We start from the raw sequence: 23151 nt of genomic DNA, 5'->3' as shown, positions 1-23151 counted from the left end.
CTCCTGCAACTCTGTAGAAGCAGCCTCTCTTTTGTTTTTCACTGCAGGAGTATGGACTCAGGAGGAAGGGCAGAGGACAGGAATTAACCTCTCCCTTCTACCTTGTAGTAGTGTGCAGTTTTCCCAGCCTCCCAAGCTAAATCTTGGGCAGAGTTGCTGACTAAAGCTTGGTCTAGATTACAGAATTCTGTTGTCTGACCCACTGTTTAGCAGTCAGTGTATAGTAGAACAAATCATGCTCATTTTGTTAGCAATGCTACTTCTCTGCAGTCTGAGAACTGGTGCTCATGTATAATGTACATTCTGAGCTCTAAGTCTCTTTTAGTTGATCTAGTAAAATATATTACCTCAGCCACCTTGTGTGTCTCATTACGTTTTAGTTAGTCTAAATTATGGTATTTGCTAATTACAAGTTCAGTGCTGTATTAAAGTGAAGAATGTGAACATTGTATTTGTACTGTTTTGATCCACACTGGCGATTAGAAGAAACAAACAAAACCATTTATTGTTGCTAATGTAATGAATAATTTATTCTAATAAATGCAACTGCAGATACTAAAATGACCCTTTAAAGTTAAATGTTACAATTACTTATGTCCATGTTTTTCTTGCTCTAGATCCAAGTCGGTTTCAGGACTGTTGGAGACTTTCTGATGGTTTTGTAGCAGCTGAATCTAAAACTATATTACCCCATCGAGCCAGATCAAGGTAGCATTTTGTGACTGAAACTGGATGATTGTGGTGGTGGTGTTTGTGACACAAGCTGTATTGTTTTCTAATTTTTATAATGAAAAGTAAAATCAGAAGAAGAAACTACACATCTTACATTGTGTGCCTGGTTTTTTTTTTTCAGACCTGACCTCATGGATAATTATTTGGCTTTGGTTCTTTCGGCTTTTATTACTAATGGACTTTTAGAAGTAAGTGCAGAGTTTACGTTAGAATGATCATTTCCTCAGAATAATACTAACATATGTGTACATTAAATGCAGCTATTTCAGTACCTTTTTACTTTTCTTTAAGGGTCTGGTTGAAGTAATTACAAGCAGTGATGACCATGTGTCTGTTAGAGCAACAATCCTGTTAGGAGAACTTTTGCACATGGTAAGTCAGGGCTTATTGTTCATTATAGATAGGATTGGTAGTGTCATATATTGTTAAGCTTGCCTTAACCATGAGACCAGATTTTCTCTTCCTGCAGTTCTTTGTTTCATTCACTACACTCCTTACAACTTCTGCAACGTATAAAGGGGGAAGGAGGAGTCCTACAGGCAATATTTTTTTTCATCCTAGAGCAGGTCCATCCTGTGTGCTGAATGAGACAAAGGCCCTGTGGAAAAAATAGTATGTAATTAAAGACTTTGTCATAATGCATACACCCAGGGTGAGTGTGGGTGGGGATATGTGTGAAGGGGGAGTGAGTAAATTATGGTTTGACGGGCAACCCTGCATTCTAGTATTTTCTAATTTTGGTGCTTGACTTTGAATCTTAATAATATTCTTATAACAGAGATATTTGTGTGTACGCCTTTAAGATTTATTCTAACTGGATTAAATTCTTTACCATTCCGGACAATAGGGTTTGATCTTTATTTCAACACTTGAAGAAATATTTTTGTGCATTTTTATGGTTGCGGCATTTGCAACAACATTTTTGGCAGCCAAATCTTTAGAGGATTCCAAAGGGTCACTAGCAACTGAAAACCTCTCATTTGTTTCATATATTTTCCTGAGTATTGTTACAAGTATTATCATGGACTACTACAGTTGAAAGGAATATTTTTTGCTGTCTTTCAGTTTGTTTACTCCTGGCATTTGACAACATTTTGTATTACCATTTTCACTGTTTAATTTGATTGTAAAACCACAAGTTAACAGGAGACTTCAGAGGCAAGTGCAGTCTCTAGAACTATTTTAAATGCCTTTTAACAAATGTGGTATATGTCTTTTTAGTAAAAGGTTGTGTCTTTTTAGTAAAAAGACTTAATGTAATGGGAATCTGTAATCATGTATAAGAGTGTTTTAACATAGAGCTGTGTTATATGAAAAGGGTAAATGGAGCCATACTGTGTCATTGTTTTGCATAGGAAAGTTCTGTTAAAATCTGTGGGATTTTTGTGGGATATGGCCAAAAATGTATAAGACTGATGAATAGCTGGACATAGTTTTTAATGACAAATATATCTCTTTCAGGCAAACACAATCCTTCCTCATTCACACAGCCATCACTTGCACTGCTTACCAACGCTAATGAATATGGCAGCATCATTTGATATCCTGAAGGAGAAAAGACTGTAAGCATATTATGTCGTACTAAGATATTGGGAATGTGTGAACATATACAATATATATTTATTACAGTTAAAAACTGCTGTTTTTTTAAAAAGTGTGCATACATAAATATGTTTTGACCCTTACTGGATTAATGTCTGTAGTTATTAATGGTTAGCACATATATGCATTACAGGTAAGTATTTTCAGTGTACAGTAAATAAGTTCCAAAGTTGCAATATTGTGACCATAATTAATCCTGAAATTCAGACAGAATTGGAAGAAAGATTTTGATATGAGCAACTTTGTCGTATCAAAGCTACTTTGCATCAGGTATTACAAATTATTTTTACGAGGGAGTTCATATTATGAAGGCGATCTTAATTATTATTAATAATAATAATAACAACATGAATTAATATCTGACCAAACAGTATAAACCACATCACTTGAGATGTGTTCTGAATTTTGTCTCCCTTAAGTGTTTGAAGTTGTTTAGTGTTTAACCTTTCCAGAAGGTTAAAGCCTTTAAAATTAGGAATGACTGTGCGAAAACCTTGCCGTAGCCAAATGTTTAACTCTAACTATATTTAATTAGTAATTTGTCAAATTTATGAAGCATTAATAGCAAAATTAAAAATGAAGTTCAATGTTAGACTTTCTTTCTGAAAACTCAGGAACTAGAAATGTAAATGCTCAATCTCAGAAAGACTTTGACTGTCCAAAAGACGGTGATTTAAAAAACCCAGAGAAATAGCTTTTGTCTCCTGCTACAGCTTCTTTTGTTTGAAGCGTCCAATAATTTTCAAAATGTTTCTTATACTGTAGTCTGTTTAAACATGAGGCACAAACAAAGCAGAAGCTTCAAACATTTACCACTGCATTTGATGGAGCAGACATACTGTATTTCCTAGTATTTACCCAAATAGTTTTTTGTCTGCCACTGTTACAATAATGAATTGAGAGCTATATGCCAGCAACGCTGACTAAAACTAAATATCTGTAAAAGCCGTTTATTCCTCACAGTAAATATGAAAGAAGAAAATGAATTAAATGTTTACGATTTTTCCTAAAATTTCACATTTTTGCAGTTCAATTTCAGAAGAATGAATTTTTACATGTAGTGTATTTTATTCATGACAGAAGTCGGATTAATTTGATTTATTCCAAATTTCTATAAATTGTCTATCCATAACTCTAGGTGCTTTTACACTATCGAGTATGCTTAAGTATTATGTCTTCTGCAAATCTAAACAATTTTGTAGTAAATTGTGCAAAGTATTGTAGTCATTATTTGTGATTGCTCAGTATTATTCTCAGTATTATTTTTGTTTTTTTATTATTTGTGATGGCTCAGGTTATTCTCAGTATTATTTTTGATCTGGCTTTTCAAATTTATATCTGGTGATGATAAAACCAGGAAAGAAATTCCTTGGTATTTTAATTTCTCCATTGTGCTTTTAATGATAATCACTGAATTATTTTTAAATTACACTTCTACCCTGATATAACGCGACCCAATATAACACGAATTTGGATATAACATGGTAAAGCAGCACTTGGGAGGGGGGCACACTCTGGGGATCAAAGATAGTTCAATATAATGCAGTTTTACATAAAACACGGTAAGATTTTTGGCTCCCGAGGACAGCATTATATTGGGGTAGAGGTGTACTGTTGTAAAATTTCTGGTGCTAAGTTTGATGGCTGTAAATACTAAAAATAATAAAGGTTTCCATGAAGATTTCCAAGATGTTATTGAAAGGCTTGAGTACAATTTGGCAAGAATGTTAACTGCTAACTAAGTTGTACATATTTGGAGTGAGGGTGGGGATTCTTCTTTATGTGCTTATAATTCTGCCTATATTTCTTTTGCATTGCAAGAGTAGTTAGTATGAAGTAAGCCGTAGAAAGTCATATAGTGGTGACACATTTGTGAAAGTATGAGTATTGCATATCTAAAATTTCTGCTGAATGTAAAAAAAACAAATAAATAAAAAAATAAAAAAATCCACAAAATGGGTTTAATTTAAGTTGGACTATTAAAAGTGGTGAAATCTAATTTTAATCTGTTAACATTGGACTTAAGTGGATGCCAGGGAAGGAATAGAAGATCTGTAGCAGTAACTGGTAACTTTCATACTTGGTCAGGACAGTAGGTGAGGAGAGGAACTGAAGAGTAGAAGTGGCACACCTCCACACTGGTTTGACTTCTCTTTAGCTTACAATTTTTCTGTTTTTTGCCCTCTCTGAAAATAATTCAGATGGTCAAAGGCGTCCTTAGCCACTTAACTCCATTTCTCCCTACCTGTCTCTACTGAAGAAATATAGTCTTGATATCACATCTGTTATATCTGAGGACCCTGACCCTGTCAGCACTGTCTGTATTGTCTTGATCTAGGAGCTCCAAAGTTACAATTTGTGAGTGTAGTTATCTATCAAATAACACTTGTAATAAAAGTTGTTTGTTTAAAAAAAAAAAAAAAAAAGGTAGATGAAAATGTCTCCCAAGTAGAGAACAGTGTATATCCCAGTATTACAACCATATCTATTAGTGCTGGTATTCTTAGGATTGCTGTACTTTTTAAAAGCACACACAAAATAGCTCCCAAACCATCCTTTTCAAGCACTTGTAAAACTTGTAATTAATGCACACCATTAGGTCTTATCTCTAGGCAAGTGGTATGTTTCTGTACTTCTCGGTGTTCAAGTTCATAATGAATATTTGATTTCGTAAACTGTTTGATATCTGATGCTGGTTGGCTGATTCCTGAATGGCCCATGTCCTGTTTTCCCCTTGTTTCCTATCTCTAAAATCCTCAAAACTAATTTCCCACTGAAGGGACAGGACTGGAGAGAATAAACCTATTGGAACTTGCACCTTCTAGAATTATAAGAGGACCGTAATTTTACACTTTCTTTTTGAATTCAGAACAGTCATTTCTCATTGACAACTTCTTTGTTGACCCAGGCTTATTTAATACAAGACTTAGCAATGGTGGCCTGTGTTTTTTTGTAATAAAATCAGTTGAACAGTGATAAATATCAATATTTTTCCTACTAGACGAGCCAGTGCAGCGCTAAATTGCTTAAAACGCTTTCACGAGATGAAGAAACGAGGACCTAAACCTTACAGCCTCCATTTAGATCATATTGTTCAGAAGGCAATCTCAACACACCAAAAAAGGGATCAATACCGTGTGCAGAAAGATATCTTTGTTTTAAAGGTATTTTGATGAATCATTTAACTATGAGTAAGCTTAATGTTAAATATCAGAGACTCTGAAGTTAATTTGTTGTGATTTTTAAACCATTCTCCAGAAATCCTGATTTTTTTAAAATTTATTTATTTTTAATATCACCACTTCTGTTTTTGTTTAATCCATGATCCTTTATGCAATTTCTCTTCAGCAGCCAAATCATTTAAGGGATATTGTGAGGTTTGCTTTTAACTTTAATAAAATAAAACTTTAATAATGAACATATTTGACTTCCAGAACTGGAAGGCATGCTGAAAATTGAATTTTCTTTTTGCTTCTTATGCTCTCTGCTACTTTGCAATTTACAACTACTTTGCAAACCTACTGCTAAAATGCAACATGCTACTTTTTCTAAGCTTTGGCAATGAAACTCAACTAGTTTGTTTAATTTTAAGATGAATTTTTAGTCCCTTTCACTTTTAGGCTGTCATTCAAGCACCAGAATGCTGCAGTTTGAGTTGTATACACACGATAGGTTTTTGCAAAAAAGGAGGAAATGCAGGAAATGCTTTTCAGTGTAATTTGTCTTCAGTTTCAAAAATGTACTATAAATTAATTTGAGGTTTAGACTTTTATAATGCTTATTTTACAGCTGATAGTGTAACCTTGTTTGTAGAATGCTGTTTGTCAAGCATTAGTGCAATTGTACAATTAGTACAACAACAATTCATCAAATGATTGTAGATTTGATCATAAGCATTTTTTTATGTTAGGGTAAAGTGCAGCAAAGAAACTTCCTATTTTTACTTCTTTTCTAATATTCTAGGATACAGAGGAAGCACTTGTAATGAATCTTAGAGATAGTCAAGTACTTCATCATAAAGAGAACCTTGAGTGGAATTGGAATTTGATAGGGACCATACTTAAGGTGAGCAAAGAAAATTCATGATCTTTTTCCCACCTGTTTCATAAAAAAAACTAATTTGGCTTATTTCTTATGTGAGCTTAAAGTTTGTAATATTAGAAGGATGCTATGAGAAGATACTTCTGAAGTCATCTCATAAAAGTAGGTTCCTGTTTGGTTTTTTTCATCAGGAGTGTTTGAATACTCTGGTATTTCTGCTTTTCAAAATGTCGTCTAGTTTTTCTATTCGCTTGTCTTATTCTGAATTGAAAAACAAGAATTGCATTTAGTAGACCGCTAAGGTTTCTCCTCATAAAATTGGAGAAATTAGAAAATAAAAAACTACTAAAACATCTGGTTTATTTTCCTGCCAGTGGAGGATTTTCCATACAATATATTTTCTAGTGCTTTGTCAAACTAAATTTTAAATGTTTCAAAGGATGAAGCTTCAGATCCTCCAAAATCAAATCCCATTTTGTTTTCTGCTTGTATTTTAACCTGTTTAGATGCCATTTTATTATCTCTCAGTATCCACTGGTGTTTTTAAGTTAGTACCTAAAATATAAATTATTTGGTATTTACCTATTTTAGATTATTAATAAAAAACCCAATTTAGCACATATCCCTGAAACTCCCCACCTAAATACCATTAGAATCATAGAATATCAGGGTTGGAAGGGATCTCAGGAGGTCATCTTGTCCAACCCCCTGCTCAAAGCAGGACCAATCCCCAGGCAGATTTTTGCCCCTGAAACCTAAATAGCCCCCTCAAGGATTGAACTCTCAGCCCTGGGTTTAGCAAGCCAATGCTCAAACCAGAGCTATCCCTCCCCAGTTCACACTGACATTTATCGTTACCCTTAGGTGAAGAGTCTCAGATATTTCTGTCAATGACATTGCTCGTATTCAGAACTATTCAAATATTTTAAATGATCATGGAGCACCATTAAATGCTTTGCTCAAATAAAGTACTCTCCTTAACACTAATGTTGAATTCTCTTTAATGCTAATGAGGAGGTAGTGACAGGGAAATAAAGTAGACAGCTTTGGCTTTGCCATTAAAAAAAAAAAAAAAATTAAAATGTTTCCAGACTTGATAACCATTAGTTTTATATTTATGAACAGCCACACTCATGAGTGAGTAACTATGTTCAACCGTGCAGCTAACTGAAAGAAAATAAAGATGTGATGACACTTTGTTACTAGAATGAAAGCATTTTTCAGTGGTTTCTTTAGATTCTTTCACACACAAACAGAATAACTAATGAGAATTTTTTAAATAGTAACTGAAGCATCTGTGTCAATATATAGAAATGAAGAAATTTTAGTGAATTACCTAAAAGTGATGTACAAGTCATATATAATTCCATATCTGTTCTTTCTCTAGTGGCCAAATGTAAATCTAAGGAACTATAAAGATGAACAGTTGCACAGGTATGTAAAACTTATTTAGACTTCCTGTGGAAAAAAAAGAATTTTGAAATATTTCAATCAGCTACTCCTTGGAAATGCAACATTTCTAAATTCTACTCTGTATATGAGCTGTGAAAATGAAATTTAGGCAATTAAGTTGTAAAGGTTAAATATAAGGAGTCATTTAGGTATGCTAAGAGTAATTTTCTCTACTAATATATTTATCCTCTAAAACAGAAGGATATTAACTAGCCAAACAACTTCATTACATTTTAAACCTCAAAAGATTATATTTTCACTATTTCTTCAATTTAGTGTTTGGTAGCAACATTTTGAGAAACATTTCTGAGTAAAACAAACCTGGTCACTATACCAGCTGGTACAATAAAACAAAACGAAAGAGTGAAGATTTTTTTTAAAAGAAAAAAGCAACAATTTTGAAATCAAATGTAGGTGTTTTTTAAGAACTAAAAGCTCTAACACTAAGTGCAGTGTTTTTCATCTACATTTATAATCTTTGGAACAAGGGAATTTTTCTTTCATCACTTCTACTCCCAGCTTCAAATGTTAGTAAATATCTTTGGGATGTCACTCATAATGTAGACCTAAGACATTGATCTGAATAAACAGTCTTTTACTTTTCCTCATTTTGCCGAGATTGATAGGATATTTTTCTGTAGACTTGTGAGGAAAACCTACTGCTAAGATGCAACCTTAAGGACTAAACCTTGCTCTGACCTCCTAATTTCTTTCAGTAAAAATAATCAGACTACTTTTTAAGTGGAAATGTAAAAGGCAGCAATCCATTTTTACATTCTGTCCTAAACATGAGTGGTGGTGTTGTGATAATCTGACTGTATCCCACTTTCCTCCTGCCCTTTTCATAGACACACAATACAAAAGTAAAATTGCTAACTGCTAATACGTGATAAAGGATTATTTTCCAGATTCAGTCATTTGTAATATTACTCTTTTCAAAGGAATGTCTACAATTCTGTGTAACTGTTTCCTGGATTTCTACTGTATTCAGGCGTTGTTCAGTGGATGAGTGATTTTTTTTTTAAATGCTCAATAAGTTGTGAAAAGCTTTTTACTTTAAGACTTATTTCTGCACTTGCAGAATTGCAAACATGCTTTTACTGCCATAAAATATTTTAACTCTTTGGTTGCAGTTAATATAGATTTTAAAAAACCCAACCTTCTGCAGTCTTGGATGACTCAGAGCTATGAACTGTTAACTGTATCATTCTCAAAAATTGTTGACAGTAAAACACTTTTTTTCTCCCCCAGGCTTTGTTCTCCATCGTATAAATACACAACTTATGCTGTGTGCCTGTGCATTTAGTCTAATGTATGTTGTGAAAATCTTATGACTGTAGTGTTAAAGTAATCAAATATAGCAGAGAATCCTGTGGCACCTTATAGACATAACTAGACATTGTGATCTGAAGTCTTTACGGTGGGTGTGAATCTACTCCACTTCATAGAATGCATGTAGTTGGAACTTTCACGGGGCAGGTATATATATGCTAGCAAGCAAGCCTGAGATAACAGAGGTAGTTCAATCAGAGGGATGAGGCCCTGTCTAGCAGCTGAGGTGGAAACAGCAAGAGAGGCGAAACTGGTTCTGGTTGAGTTAGTGGCAAGCCATTCACAGTGCCTTGTTCAATCTTAGCTTGATGGTGATCAAATTTGCAGATGAACTCTGAAGCTCAGCCAGTTTCTGTCTGTTGAAAGTTCTGGTCCTAGAAAGTTTTTTGCTGTCAGGATGGCCACATATAGGTCTGCTATAGTGTGGCCAGGGAGGTTGAAGTGCTTCTCTACAAGGTTTTGTTGATATTGCCATGTCTAATGTCTTGATGTTGTGGTCATTTATCCTTTTTCGCGGTTAGTGACCTGTCAGGTTTCTGGCCCGATGACATAGCAGAAAGGCATTGCTTGCCATATGATAGGCATATATTACATTTGGTGGATGTGCAGGTGATGAACCGGTGATGGTGTGGCATGATTGCTGGTTAGGTTCCTGTGATGGTGCGCGTAGTGTAGATTGTGTGGGCAGAGGTTGGATCGAGGTCAGTCGCACACCCTCACCAGGTTCATTCACTGAACATCCACCAGTATGTCATCGGCCAGGACTGTAACAAAGACCTGTGAATGGCGCGTGTTGCCAACTACAAGAACTAGTTGCTCCTCTCTGTGGGTTTTCACACCTCAGCTGCTAGTAACGGAGCCTCAGTCCGCTGATTGAACTAACGTTTATCTCTTAGCTTGCTTGGCTAGGCATATATATACCTGCCCCTGGTATATTTCCACTACATGCATGCTGACAAATGTGGCTATTCACCACTGAAAGCTCATGCCTTCCAAAACGCGTTTAGTCTATATAGGTGCCACAGAGGATTTCTCTGGCTGCTTTACAGACCAGACTAACACGGCTACCCCACTCTGATAGTAATCAGATATGGCTCTTAAAACCATAATTTAATCACAATTGTGGTGTTTGCAAGTTGATTGTAGCCTTACTTACTCTCTTTGAGAGATGCACATAAGCTGATCCATATGAATGTTTAATTATGACTATGTCGCTCACATGCTCGGTATTATACGTGTTGTTGTTTTGTAAAATTAAAACAGCCTTGAGATGATTCCTCTAGGAATTCTTCTGCCCTATGTTTTATCAGTCAGACTTGGACACAAGGGCCTGTTATCTCATTCTCTTCCTCTGCTGTAATACATATAAAAAAAATAATTCATTGTTTGTTATAGGAGATACCCCTTAAAAAGCATATCTTGTGTTTCTTATTACTAGTGGTAATGGCAAGGCTGTATACTATAATGTGGAACTATGATTTATTGGAGAAATATAATATAGGAGTTTGTTTGAATTACAGAACTAGGGACACCTTATGCCTGCGCAATCCTGAATTGATTCACCTGACATCAAGTGTGGCTCGCGCACTTAATGACAGTTATAGGCTTTATATGATTGATCATTAGTAATGCCCAAGATCTGTTTAAAACTGTCCAAAATTATAGAAGTATCACTTCTGGGTGAAATATGGTTTGGACATGCATAGAAGGCATGTATTTGTTCTTGAAGCACCAACACAGTACCAGCACTATGTGGTCTGGACCCTGTTCTTACAAAATACGTTACAATATACCTGTGACACACAGTTTGTTTTTTTGGTACACATTCTGCCAAGAAGACGCACTTACTACAGAAAGTGGGTCACGGTGGAAGAATCTAATAGACATCGAACAGATGGGATAATCTCTAACTTTCCACAGGAGACACTGTTACAGAAGAGCTAATATGAATGAATATGATATGAACTTGTGCCGCTCTTTGTCTGTTTGCTTGTTTTTTTAAAAAGAAAAAGCTCCTGGTCGTTGAGTAACTTGAATTGTGTTTGTTCTGTCTATCTATTGGTATCCCACGAACTAAGATATTGAATTTTGTTGTTACTTCAAGTGGTCACATCTCCTGAAATTGTTCTCGGCTAAGTTATTTTGGGGGCGATGCCTGATTTGTATGTCTTCTGCAGACCTACGTTTAGTAATTTGGGATGAAAATGCTACTCTGGTTACCCCGTCAGACGCGTAACTCCCTTGTGTACAAAGATCTTTCATCGCCTACCAGAGTTCAAGTATATACTTTATTTCTTGCAGCATTAGTAAGATTTTTTTAGGGTAATCAACTACATTCTTCTCATTTTTAATTTATTAGGGTTTGTCGCTATGCGACGCTGTATTTTTACAAGCTACGCAGTAATTGTAAATGCCAACCTGGGATCTGGATTGCAAGTCTACAGCTAATCAACTGTTGTGGGTTGCCCAAGTTACTGAATTTTCTTCTCTTGAATCCTGAAGAAGGTTAGAAATGAAATTTCAGCTACAAGATATAGAAAAAAATGACAGTTCTCTAATTGGTAGGCAATGCAAAATCTTAATTTTAGTAATGAGTTTGCAGAAAACTTCAGGGTTTTAAAAATTTTAAAATTTAAAAAGACCATCTTGGCAAGTCTAATTAGAATCCTGAGGTATCCTGGCCAGCAGGTATAAGAGTGCCTCAGTACTGTAGTGATTTGTATATTAAAAAGGAGTGGGGTTTTTGTTTTTTTTAAAGTAGAAATGGGTTTTGTGGAATGCTCCCCGGCCTCTTGTTCAGTACCAGAGATGTATCTGTATTATCATGCTCAAATTCTTTTCCTTCAACTATACTAAAATATTTTACTTTGCCTTGTCTTTTCGTAACTGTCATACTGCTTATGTCAAAATTGGTACAGAGCTCCCCCTGAAATCAGTCTTTGATTTGCCTTTAGTTTTTTTCACTTCATTAAACTGTTGGCACTAGTTAACATTTTTTATTTTATCATCTTTATATATGTGCATTCTGAGAAATATAAATCAATACATTTTAGTAAACAAAAACTAACTAAAGCTGTTCATTACCAGTAATAAATGAAAATATCTTTTTACTTTTTGGGGTTAGGATGGACAAGGCTATCTGGAGGAATTGGTAAAAGATATTGTGCATTGGCTCAACTCTTCCTCTGGAATGAAACCAGAACGCAGTCTTCAGAACAATGGGTTACTAAGCACCCTTAGTCAGCACTACTTTCTGTTTTGTGGTACACTCTCCTGTCACCCTCACGGAGTGAAAATGCTTGAAAAATGCAATGTGTTTCAGTGGTGAGTGTTATTTACTTCAGTTTGTAATATGCTGTGGGTATGGGTTCAATCATTATAAGACCTGCAAATAATAAATAAAGACCTATGTCCAACAAAACTAAAAACCTCCCAAATCTCACTGGATTCTCCAACCTCTTCGGAAAAGCCCTGTAGTACAGATGGATTTTGTAGAATGGCCTTTTTTTCCATTCATGTCTGACAAAAACATCTTGGTGACTGCATCAGGGAGACTGTTTCTGTCTACACACTGGAAATACGAGAAAAAGGCAGGCAGCATGCATTGTCAAATATCATGCTAACGTTTCTTAAGCAACCAGTATCAGATTAACATTTGTCCTTACCTTAACTTTGACCCAACATATTATGTCGAATGGTAAAAATAATAAATTAGCAAAGTGGTGTCTAAATTATATGTACATGCATAAAATACTAAAATTGAAAGTGGATTCCAGCTAATACTTTCTTTCAACTTTTTTCAGTCTTCTTAATCTCTGCTCCTTGAAGAACCAAGATCACTTACTAAAACTGACAGTTTCTAGTTTGGATTACAGCAGAGATGGGTTAGCAAGAGTCATCCTTTCCAAAATTTTAACTGCATCTACTGATGTAAGTGTAATTAATCAAGCACAGAGCTTGTCAATATTTATTATTAAACATTTTATTTCTTTTGTTGTTTAATCTAATAAGCTAAATCTGGTTAATTTAAAATGTTGTATATTCATTCATTACAACAGGCTTTCATTTTTCTTAGTTGTGTAACACAAGCTTTCCTGGGATACCACAGACAACTTTTTAAAATATAACCTGGGCCTCATGTATTCTGTGATACTGTAACTGCACAACTTGCCATAAAATCCATTCCTTACCACCTAATTGGGCTCCAGAATTTAAGCTTTTATGTAATAGTTTCTAGCCCTCAGGTTTGAGAGAGCTGATGGTGGAGGGGAAATGTTCTTAAATGTATGAACCAAATATAAATCAATGCCAAGTTATCTTCTTGAGGAATAACTGTCAGGTCTTGTCTTCACTAGGAGAAAGTTGGATTTTTAACATGTTAGGTAACACATGTTACATCCTAGTGAAAACAAGTTTTAACACATTAACTGATTGAAGTAAATCTTAAAAAGATGCATGGGGGAAGGTGTGATTGCAGAGTGAGAGAAGGATACAAAAATTGACATTGACACTGGAACTTTTGTAGTGAAGGAAGCGAGTGGGATTCTGTAGGCTAAGGAAAGAATTGTACTGGATCTTCAAGAAAAGGGGAAGAAGTTCAGGTTTCATATAGTAGACAAGTAGGAGGAATCAATTTGAGTGATGTCAAAAAAGATAGCTGAAGTTGGGACTTGCCCAAGAAAGTCATTGTATACCTTGCTTGCAGTATTGTAGTCATGTTGGTCTCAGGATATTAGCGAGACAAGGTGGGTGAGGTAATATTTTTTTATTGGCTCAACTTGTGTTGGTGAAAGAGACAAACTTTTGAGCAGTTCTTCAGAAGAAAAGCTGTGTGTACCTCGAAGCTTGTCTCTTTCACCAACAGAAGTTGATCCAATAAAAGATATTACCTCACCCACCTTGTCTCTCAATGATATGCCTTGGTGAAAGCAGCTCTCTGTAGACTGGAGAGGACAAAATTCAGTGCCAAGAGGGAGTTAGGGGAGAGGAAGTCAGTTACTATATTTAATACTATATACTATATTTCTTTGAGGCTGGCGAATATTGGAGGATTTCTGTATGTGAAGGTGAGAGATTGAGGGCAAGGGAGGTGGGTGGTTGAGAGTGGAGACTATAAAGGTTGTGTCAAGATGACAGATTGAAAGTGGAAGGTAAGACCTTGGACTGAAATTGATATTCTTTAAAGAAATCATGATAATAGAAACTCTTGGATCTCATGCTTCTCCCACCATGAGGTAGGGAGGAACTCCATGAGGTCTAAGTTTTGGGGGTGGGGGAGACTTGAAGAGCAGGGGTTACCCTTGTGTTGAGCAAAGCCAAATCAAGTAATTTTTGTAGTTCCCCCTTTTGCTCTCTCCTACAACCCTCATCCTACACCCTCATATGTCTTGTCTTCACTAGACTTCTTATCTCAAATTAATTGATTGCCAGTTAACTAGCTATTTAATACATGTGTAAAGTTAGTCTGCAACTCTCTTAGGGATAAGCTTAAGCTAAACAACACATGTTTGTAGCCTAGGTTGAAACTGCCTGCCTTCACTTTTCCTCAGAGCTTTCCCCAGTAACAATAGTTACTGAAATTGACTTGGTAGTTGCCAGTTTTCATTGCTGCCCACAGGGTTCGGAGTACAGTAGAATCTCAGTTATGAACACCTTGGGAATGGAGGTTGTTCATAACTGAACAAAACATGGTTCTTTCAAAAGTTTACTGTTGAACATTGACTTAATACAGCTTGGAAACTTTAATATGCAGAATAAAAATGCAGCTTTTAATTTCTTAATTTAAATGAAGCAAGCAAAGAAACAGTTTCCTTACCTTGTCAAATCTTTTTTAAACTTTCTCTTTATTTTTGTAGTAGTTTATGTTTAATACAGTACTGTACTGCATTTGCTTTTTTGTTTCTGCTGCTGTCTGATTGCGTACTTTCGGTTCCAAATGAGGTGTGTGGTTGACTGGTCAGTTTGTAACTCTGGCATTTGTAACTCTGAGGTTCTGCTGTAGCAGCAGTGGACCAATGTCTTGTTCATTTCACTCTGCTACTTAGGAAAGCTGCAAGTAGCAACATAAGTGTTGGAGTTGTCTGGCTTGGGAAGACAGCACTGAATTTGTTCACATTTAGAAGGTTAACTTCACAACTTAAGCTACATATTGTAAGAGATCTTAAATTCTTCAAAAATTGATAGTATAAATCCCCTCAGGTACCAGGGCCAGCTTTCCCACTCATCAGAGAAAAGTAGATTTTTCAAACCATCGCCACAGGTAGAGCATACATGCTGTCTTGTATGAAATAGTGCTGGCAGTTCACAAGGCAGCACTTACAGCGGTACTGACAATTTTCTACACAGTGCCAAGGACAGTGGACTGTTGGATGGTATTGGCTTTCAGATGAGACAGGTGAGACTTGTCCTGACCGGATGACTTGTGGTCATGGAAAAAATTATTACATCACACTTTTTGTAAGAGAGAAACATGTAGACAGTTGTAATAACACATGCAAAACAATGTGTAAACTGTACTTATTTGCTATGTAATGTTGTGATGGAAATGCACTGTCTTTGAATATGAAAAATACGTTTAATATTTAACTACTGAATATTCTCTCTTGCAAATATTTTTTTTCCGTTGCAGAGCTGCAGGTTATATGCAACAAAACATTTACGAGTATTGTTGAGGGCCAATGTAGAATTCTTTAGTAACTGGGGGATTGAATTACTGGTGACCCAGCTGCATGATAAAAATAAAACCATATCTTCTGAAGCACTTGATGTCTTAGATGAGGCATGTGAAGATAAGGTGAGCATCATTAGTCTACAGCAATAACGTAAGAATGTTATTGTAATGTAGAATGTAAGAAAATATATTTTCTTTCTTTAAAAAATTAAATCAAATTACCTTTTTTGATAATTCTACTTTGCAAAGTGTTTTAAGTTACTTACTACAAAGTGCCTATATAATGAATATTCGTGAACTATAATAGCATATATTGGAGGAAATTTTTGTGATGTTGTTTACTATCTATCATATACTTTCAATTTCACATGCTTCTGGGTGTTTATCACTGCTATTGTAATTTTCATTCTTAAAGGTGCTCAGAGCTTCTATATGGATATTTCTTATTCTAAATAAATAGTTGCCTTTTTAATTTAAATAGCTTACATAAATTCAGGATTTTAAAATGAGTTTTTCTACTTCTCTTTTAGGCCAATCTTCATGCCCTTATCCAGATGAAACCTGCTCTCTCCCATCTTGGAGACAAAGGGTTGCTTTTGCTTCTAAGGTAGGTGTTACATGCATCTTTTCGTTTAAGAAAAACTTATGTTCATACTCCAAGTCGTTTGTTAGAGATGGACTATTCAGTGTCTGTTGTTATTTTACAGATTTCTGTCCATTCCAAAGGGATTTTCCTATCTAAATGAGAGAGGTTATGTAACAAAACAAATGGAGAAATGGCAAAAGGTAATTCTAACAAGGCTAAGTGTATAGCCATTGCAAATTATTTTTAAAGGAGGGATGATGTGAATATAAACATTTAGAAGTTTGGAAGGAATTCACAGTTATACAATATTAATGTCAGGACATTCTGTTGCTTCAGTGATCGTTTGTGAGTGTTTCTAGTGAAACATCCTGTTGTTAGGGACTCTTCACTCCATTGTGTGACTACTTTCTTGTCTTAGCAAGAGCATCTTAATGAGGTTTTTAATAATATAAAATTAACTTAAAAAAAATTTGACAACAGTTCCCTTTCCCCAAATATACACAACTACATGACTGATGAGATGCTTTAGGAGAGTAGTGGGTCTACTGAGTTGTCAGCAGAAGGTGGTGCATAATATCTTCTGTAGGAGAGAGAATTTCTTTCACAAAGAATTGCCTTATTTCCAGATGGCTACTGGCTCTAATGGTTCCCAAAGAAAGTGAATCTTAGGTGGTCTAATGAAGATGTTGACACACTGTACTGTCAGAAAGTGAACAGGAACACTCAGACCCACTGACAACAAGGGGAGATAGGTACTTGAGGGCAGCCTCTTGCTTCAGTACACTGAGAGTCATTGCAGATGGCAGCCATTCTGAAAGAGGGCAGTTCTTGGAATTCTCTATAGTAGGTCCATAATTCTTCAGCCTCTGTTAAAGGAGAAGTTTAGTTATTAAAATAATAGTCTTTCTTTCCATTAATTCTACAAAAAATATTCAAATGTAGCCTACAGGCAAGATTTCAGTGTTTAAACGAAAAACTTGAATTATCTGTTCTTTTAGGATTATGAGAGAAAAAGTGCTATATCAGGTGCTAATTCTCTTAGCATCCACTTTTTAAATTAATTTTATCCCCAAAATAGTTGGGCAGATTTGTTGTAAATTTTCAGAACACTCATTCTATATTCTAAGTACTATAATTACTACACGAGCTGAAAAACTCAACTTTGATTATGGTCAGAAATAGTTTCTCCATAGTATAGTACTATGTTGTAAATACTAGAAACATTTGTTGCCCATCATATTATCAATGAGGTAATAGGCTCTATATTTCAATTTTCCTTTTTAGGAGTACAACTTAAAATATGTTGAATTAATTGAAGAACAACTTAATGAAGCACTTACCACTTACCGTAAACCTATTGATGGTGATAACTATGTTCGTCGGAGTAACCAAAGGTAACTTTTGTTGCAAATAAATTTGTTTTAAGACAACACGAATTGTGATGGCTTTTTAAAAATATCATAATTATTGCCATGAAAACAGATCATTTCTTTTTCTACCAGATTACAGCGGCCTCATGTCTACCTGCCAGTTCACCTTTATGGCCAACTGGTGCACCACAAAACAGGCTGTCATTTGTTGGAAGTTCAGGTGAGGACATTGACAATCAATAAATTAAAAGTAGGCTGTCAATTAATTGCAGATAACTCTCATGATTAACTAAAAAAAATTAATCATGAATTAAAAAATTTATCGCTATTAATCACAGTTTTAATAGCATTGTTAAACAATAGAATACTAATTTAAATTTATTAAATATTTTTGGATGTTTTCTACATTTTAAAACATATTGATTTCAATTACAGCACAGAATACAAAGCGTACTGTTCACTGTATTATTTTTTGTTACAAATATTTGCACTGTAAAAATGATAAACAAAAGAAACAGTATTTTTCAATTCACCTCATAAAAGTACTGTAGAGCAATCTCTTCATTGTGAAAGTGCAACTTACAAATTTGGTTGGTTTTTTTTTTTTGTTGTTGTTCCATAACTACACTCGGGGAAAAAAAAAAGGGGGGGGGGACTTGTAGTGCCTACAAGTCCACTCAGTCCTACTTCTCGTTCAGCCAGTTGCTAAGACAAACAAGTTTGTTTACTTTTGTGGGAGATAATGCTGCCCACTGCTTATTTACAATTTTACCGGTAAGTGAGAATAGGCGTTCGCATGGGACTTTTGTAACCAGCATTGCAAGGTATTTATGTGCCAGATATGCTAAACATTCGTATGCCCCTTCATGCTTCAACCACCCGCTCCAGAAAGAAGTAGGACTGAGTGGTCTTGTAGACTCTAAAGTACTACATTGTTTTATTTTTGAATGCAGGTTTTTTGTGTTGTTTTAGAAGTCATTTAAAATTAAATTAAAATGTTGATCTTACGCCGCGGCCCTCAGCCGCTGCTGGTTTGAGGTCTGTTCATCTAGGCCAGCACGGGCTGAATGTGCCTGTGCAGGACCCAGCTGGGAAGCGTCTGACAGCCAGAACCCCCGCCGCAGCAGGCTGTGTGGGGCTAGCAGCAGGGACCAGACGGCAGTGGGTGAGCGGGCTCAGCCCATTGCGCTCAGGTTCCATCCGCTGGCTCCTGCCAGCTGGGATCCGGCTGCCAGATCCGCTCAGCCCGCTGCCAGTCTGGGTCCCGGCCCTGCCCACATACAGTGGGTACCTACCTTCTTCCTGTTGTGGCCATTCTCTCCTCTCTCTGCATGACTGAGGTGGGAGTGGACTGAGCACAGGACTGAGGGTAAGGGTCTGGCCAGGAGCTAAAATGGGAGGGGGCTCAGGGTTGGGCAGGAGGTATAGGTGTGGGGACGCTTACCTGGCAGCTCCATTGGTATGAGGGGTGCAGGTGAGAATGTGAGTAGGGGTGTAGAGCCCCTGTTTGGTGCTCAGGGTAGGGATGATATGTGCGGGTGTGCATGGTGTGGGGGGATGGGGATGTGTGGGGTGCGAGAGTCGAGGCAAGAGGACTAGGCATATGTGAGAGGGGCTGCAGATGTCAGGGTAGGGGGCTGGTATGTGGGGGTGCCAGAGGCAGGCGTGGGTCATGGGGGGGGGGTGAAGAGTCACAGAGGCTGGGTAGTACGGGCTCAGGCAGGGGCCTAGAGGGTGTGGGGTGCAGGGCTCAGGCAGAGGGCTGGTGTTTGGCGCTGGTGTTTGGGGGGGGGGGGGTGCAGGGCTCAAGGCACAGGACTGGGTGACTGCCTCCCCCCAGAACCTCCAACCCCGCCCGCTCCTTGTCCCAACTACCCCCTCCTGGGACCTCAGCCCCTATCTAAGCCTCCCTGCCCCTTGTCCCCTGACTGCCCCCTTACGACCCTACGCCCCACCTGTCCCCTGATTGCTCCAACCCTTATCCACACCCCTGCACCCAGACAGAACCCCCCGGATTCCCATGCCTATCTAACCGCTCCCTGCCCCCTGACAGGACCCCCAGAACTCAGGACCCATACAACGCCCCCTTGCTCCCTGCTTGCCCAACCCCTCACCACACCCCTACCTCCTGACAGCTGCTCTGACCCCTATCCACTCCCTACCCCCTAACAGACCTCGGGACTCCCATGCTGCATCCAACCCCCCCTGCTCCCTGACTCCTCCTTCCAGAGACCCCTGCGCCTAAACACCGCCCCCAGGATCCCATCACCCATCCAACCCACCCAGCTCCTTGTCCCCTGACTGCCCTCACCCCTTATCCAATCTCCCACCGTACCCCTTACCATGAGGCTCCCCGCTGATCCGGAGTCCTGCCACCGCGTGCACAGCGCTCTGAGTGGTGGGGCGGGGCTCCGGATGAGTAGAGAGCGTCTTTCCCTCCCCATGGAGCCAAATGCTGCCCTGCGGGGGAGGGGCCGGCGGCTTGCTGCGCTCAGCCCAGCATTCCAGCCCGGGAGCGCGGACCCTGCAGCTTGCCACGTCGGCAGGAGTTTTAATGGCACACTGGCAGGCCCCAATGTGCCATTAAAAATTGACTTGCATGCCATAGGTTACCGACCCTGCTGTACACTTTATCTGCTGGGTAGTCCCAGACATCTGTTTGATAAAGTTGCAGCCTGATGAAAATCCATATCAAGTATCTCCCGTCCTCCTTTCAGTATAGCTAGACAACAGAGGGGATTGTGGTTAGCTTTGAAGTATGTTGGATTGAGCTCTGCTGGGGAGATTAACTTGATTGAGGGAAGGCATTATGTAATCATGCTATTAATCTCTGATTTGTAAATCATTTGGATATGAGGGAAAGAAAAAATATCTGGGAATCGCTTTACTCTTTGAATTGTAATACTGCAATGAGAAGGCTTCCCAGTGGTGTCAAAGTGAGCTAGCTAAGAATTAACATGTTGTATGCACTGATTACAGAATCATTTGTTCCTCTTTGGGATATCAGGTAGTGTTAAGTTTGTAATTTTCCTTCTGCATTATTGAATGTTAATCAATCCAAGTTTTTATATGATGGAATGGTCCAATTTAAAGTGTGTGTATGTAAACATTTGTTAAAAGCTTTAGGAGAACCTAATGTTTTGAAACTTCCAATATTTAGTCACTTTGAACTGAGTTTGTTTTGTTCTCCTCCTGTAGAGTGTTGTCCCAGATTTAAGTTACACTGTTCGTTCCCCGATGTTGGATAAGTGGGAAGGAATTAAACATCTGAAAGCAGCCCTTTGGGCCTTGGTTAGTAATAGACATATCTATTGCTTTTCTTTCCTCTTATTTCTGCTGTAATTTTTCAGATACTGAAATAATTAAGGAATTGGTTTTAAGTAAAAGTAGTTCACAAGACTTACTCTTCTTGTACCCTAGCTGGTCTTTCTGATGAAATACTATGCATTGCATGTGGCTCTTGTTAAAAAAAAAAAAAAAAAAAAAAAAAAAAGTGAAGTCTAACAATGATTTTTTAAAAGCAAAAGAATGGACTGCCATATGTATCATGTATGGCAATATGTGTGGCTAATCTTCAGGAGATATGACTTGCTGTGACCTGCATGGTGTCACTATCATTTTTCCAAAACAGTTGTGGGGGGTGGGACATCGACTGGTGGGTTTGAACCTACCTGGTTCAACTAGCCCACTGTGGGGAGATAGGAGGGAAGCCTGGAGTCCTTTTGGGGTGGAGCAGGAACAAAATTGGACATTAGTTTCATCATATGTCATGGGTCTGTCTTCCCTCGCTCCCCAATGTTTCTCTGTGCTCCAGTCAAAGTTGACTATTGATGGGGACAAGTAAAGTGCCAGTATGATGAGGGGAAATGTAGGATTATCCTTGTTCAGTTATCCCAGAGCCCAAGGTGGCATATGGTGCCCAGAGTCCTTCATTGCTCACAAGTGAAAAATACCAGAAGGATTGGCTATCTGCTCTTAAAAGTTAAAGGTCTGAAGTTAAATAAAATTGTGGCCAGAAGGCATTTCACCATATTAGCATGCCAAGAGTTTTGTGGGCATCACTACAAATGACATCAAGAGTTAAATTTATTTGATGGCAAATAATAACTTCGTTCCAGGGAAATATCGGATCATCAAATTGGGGCCTTAACTTGCTTCAAGAAGAGAATGTGATTCCTGACATAATGGCACTTGCCCAGCACTGTGAAGTTCTGTCCATTAGGGGGTACGTATATCTAATTTTAAAATTTAAAATCTGCAAATAGTATTTCCTGACAGGCCTAGGATGTATAAAGATTTCTACTTTTGCTTACACTGGATTCCTTTATTAAACGTCATTGACAAAGTTTTTGAGAAATTTTCCAGGTCCTCTAAATAGGTCAAAAGTTTATTTGCAGGAAATGTCATGGAAACTAGGTTAGGAAGGCCATCATGAAAGGCATTGATTTTATTTTTGTTTTTCTAAAGACGCAAGTAAAATTATTAGAAGTTCTTAAATCTCTGCCACTGTTCTTTTTGATTTTTATTCAGTAATATTTGTACAAGTTTTTAGGAGGAAACAGATAATAGGTTTTTGGAGACCATATACATTTTATCACATTACCCCATAGACTGTTTGATGTAATAGAAAATGAGAAACACACAGTTAATATGTGGATTAAGTGGTTTGGCCAGAATCCCATAGTAACTTTGTGGCAGCAGAATGCATGCTAGTGGTTTTAGACCCTTGTGCTCCCTTGATCTCAACCTGTCTGTTCCCCTCTGCTCCACCCACCCCTTCTGGTTTCTGCAACCTTGTCACCCTCTCTGCTCATGTTTGCTCTCTTTTCCCTTCCATCCCTATTCCATTCCTCACTCCTCTGCATTTGAATCAGGCCACTGCTTCTGTTTCTCCGTGTTACCTAGGTGCCAGCATGAGGAGCATTGAAAGGACAGGGAAGATGTCTCCCTGCTCTCAGTTCCTGTCTGTTGCACCAGATTGCCCCTCATCTGGCAGGAGGAACAATTGCAGTTCTGCTCAGCCCCATGCAGCCATAATAGATCTCTATTGAGCATGTGTGAACTGAGAATTTTAGAAGGCTTATAACTTGGCCAAATTTGGATGAATTTTCCCAGGGACAGCAAAAGGCGTATCCCTGGCATCAGTGCATCTCTTTGCCAAATTTCATGTACCTGTGCCAAAGCATGGACATGCTATAGCTTCTGTTTAAAATGGGAATTTTTTAACATGGGCAAATGACATTTTCCCCTAACCTTGTTTTTGGAAACTTACCTGAAACTTCAGGAAAAGAAACCACACACCCACCAAAAAACGAAAACAGAAAACAACTACTCACCACCTCTACCAGCAGTCTGAGGCAGATACT

The 23151-nt window shown here is 37.7% G+C and overlaps 1 protein-coding gene across 1 annotated transcript in view; it reads left to right on the top strand.

The window, feature by feature from the left end:
* RICTOR (RPTOR independent companion of MTOR complex 2) overlaps positions 1 to 23151 on the top strand; it is a 194734-nt gene that overhangs the window by 146400 nt on the left and 25183 nt on the right. Inside the window, exons 14-30 of the mRNA XM_075067463.1 lie at positions 618 to 708; positions 854 to 920; positions 1024 to 1104; positions 2194 to 2294; positions 5336 to 5498; positions 6298 to 6399; positions 7763 to 7809; positions 11519 to 11591; positions 12284 to 12483; positions 12963 to 13089; positions 15788 to 15952; positions 16360 to 16436; positions 16537 to 16615; positions 17700 to 17809; positions 17918 to 18005; positions 20984 to 21076; positions 21904 to 22010. Coding sequence (XP_074923564.1) covers positions 618 to 708; positions 854 to 920; positions 1024 to 1104; positions 2194 to 2294; positions 5336 to 5498; positions 6298 to 6399; positions 7763 to 7809; positions 11519 to 11591; positions 12284 to 12483; positions 12963 to 13089; positions 15788 to 15952; positions 16360 to 16436; positions 16537 to 16615; positions 17700 to 17809; positions 17918 to 18005; positions 20984 to 21076; positions 21904 to 22010 — 1771 coding nt within the window. The remainder of the gene's footprint in view (positions 1 to 617; positions 709 to 853; positions 921 to 1023; positions 1105 to 2193; positions 2295 to 5335; positions 5499 to 6297; positions 6400 to 7762; positions 7810 to 11518; positions 11592 to 12283; positions 12484 to 12962; positions 13090 to 15787; positions 15953 to 16359; positions 16437 to 16536; positions 16616 to 17699; positions 17810 to 17917; positions 18006 to 20983; positions 21077 to 21903; positions 22011 to 23151) is intronic.

The sequence above is a fragment of the Chelonoidis abingdonii genome, chromosome 6 (assembly GCF_003597395.2).
Source record: "Chelonoidis abingdonii isolate Lonesome George chromosome 6, CheloAbing_2.0, whole genome shotgun sequence".
Lineage (NCBI taxonomy): Eukaryota > Metazoa > Chordata > Testudines > Testudinidae > Chelonoidis > Chelonoidis abingdonii.
This window is presented reverse-complemented; position numbering and strand designations above follow the sequence as displayed.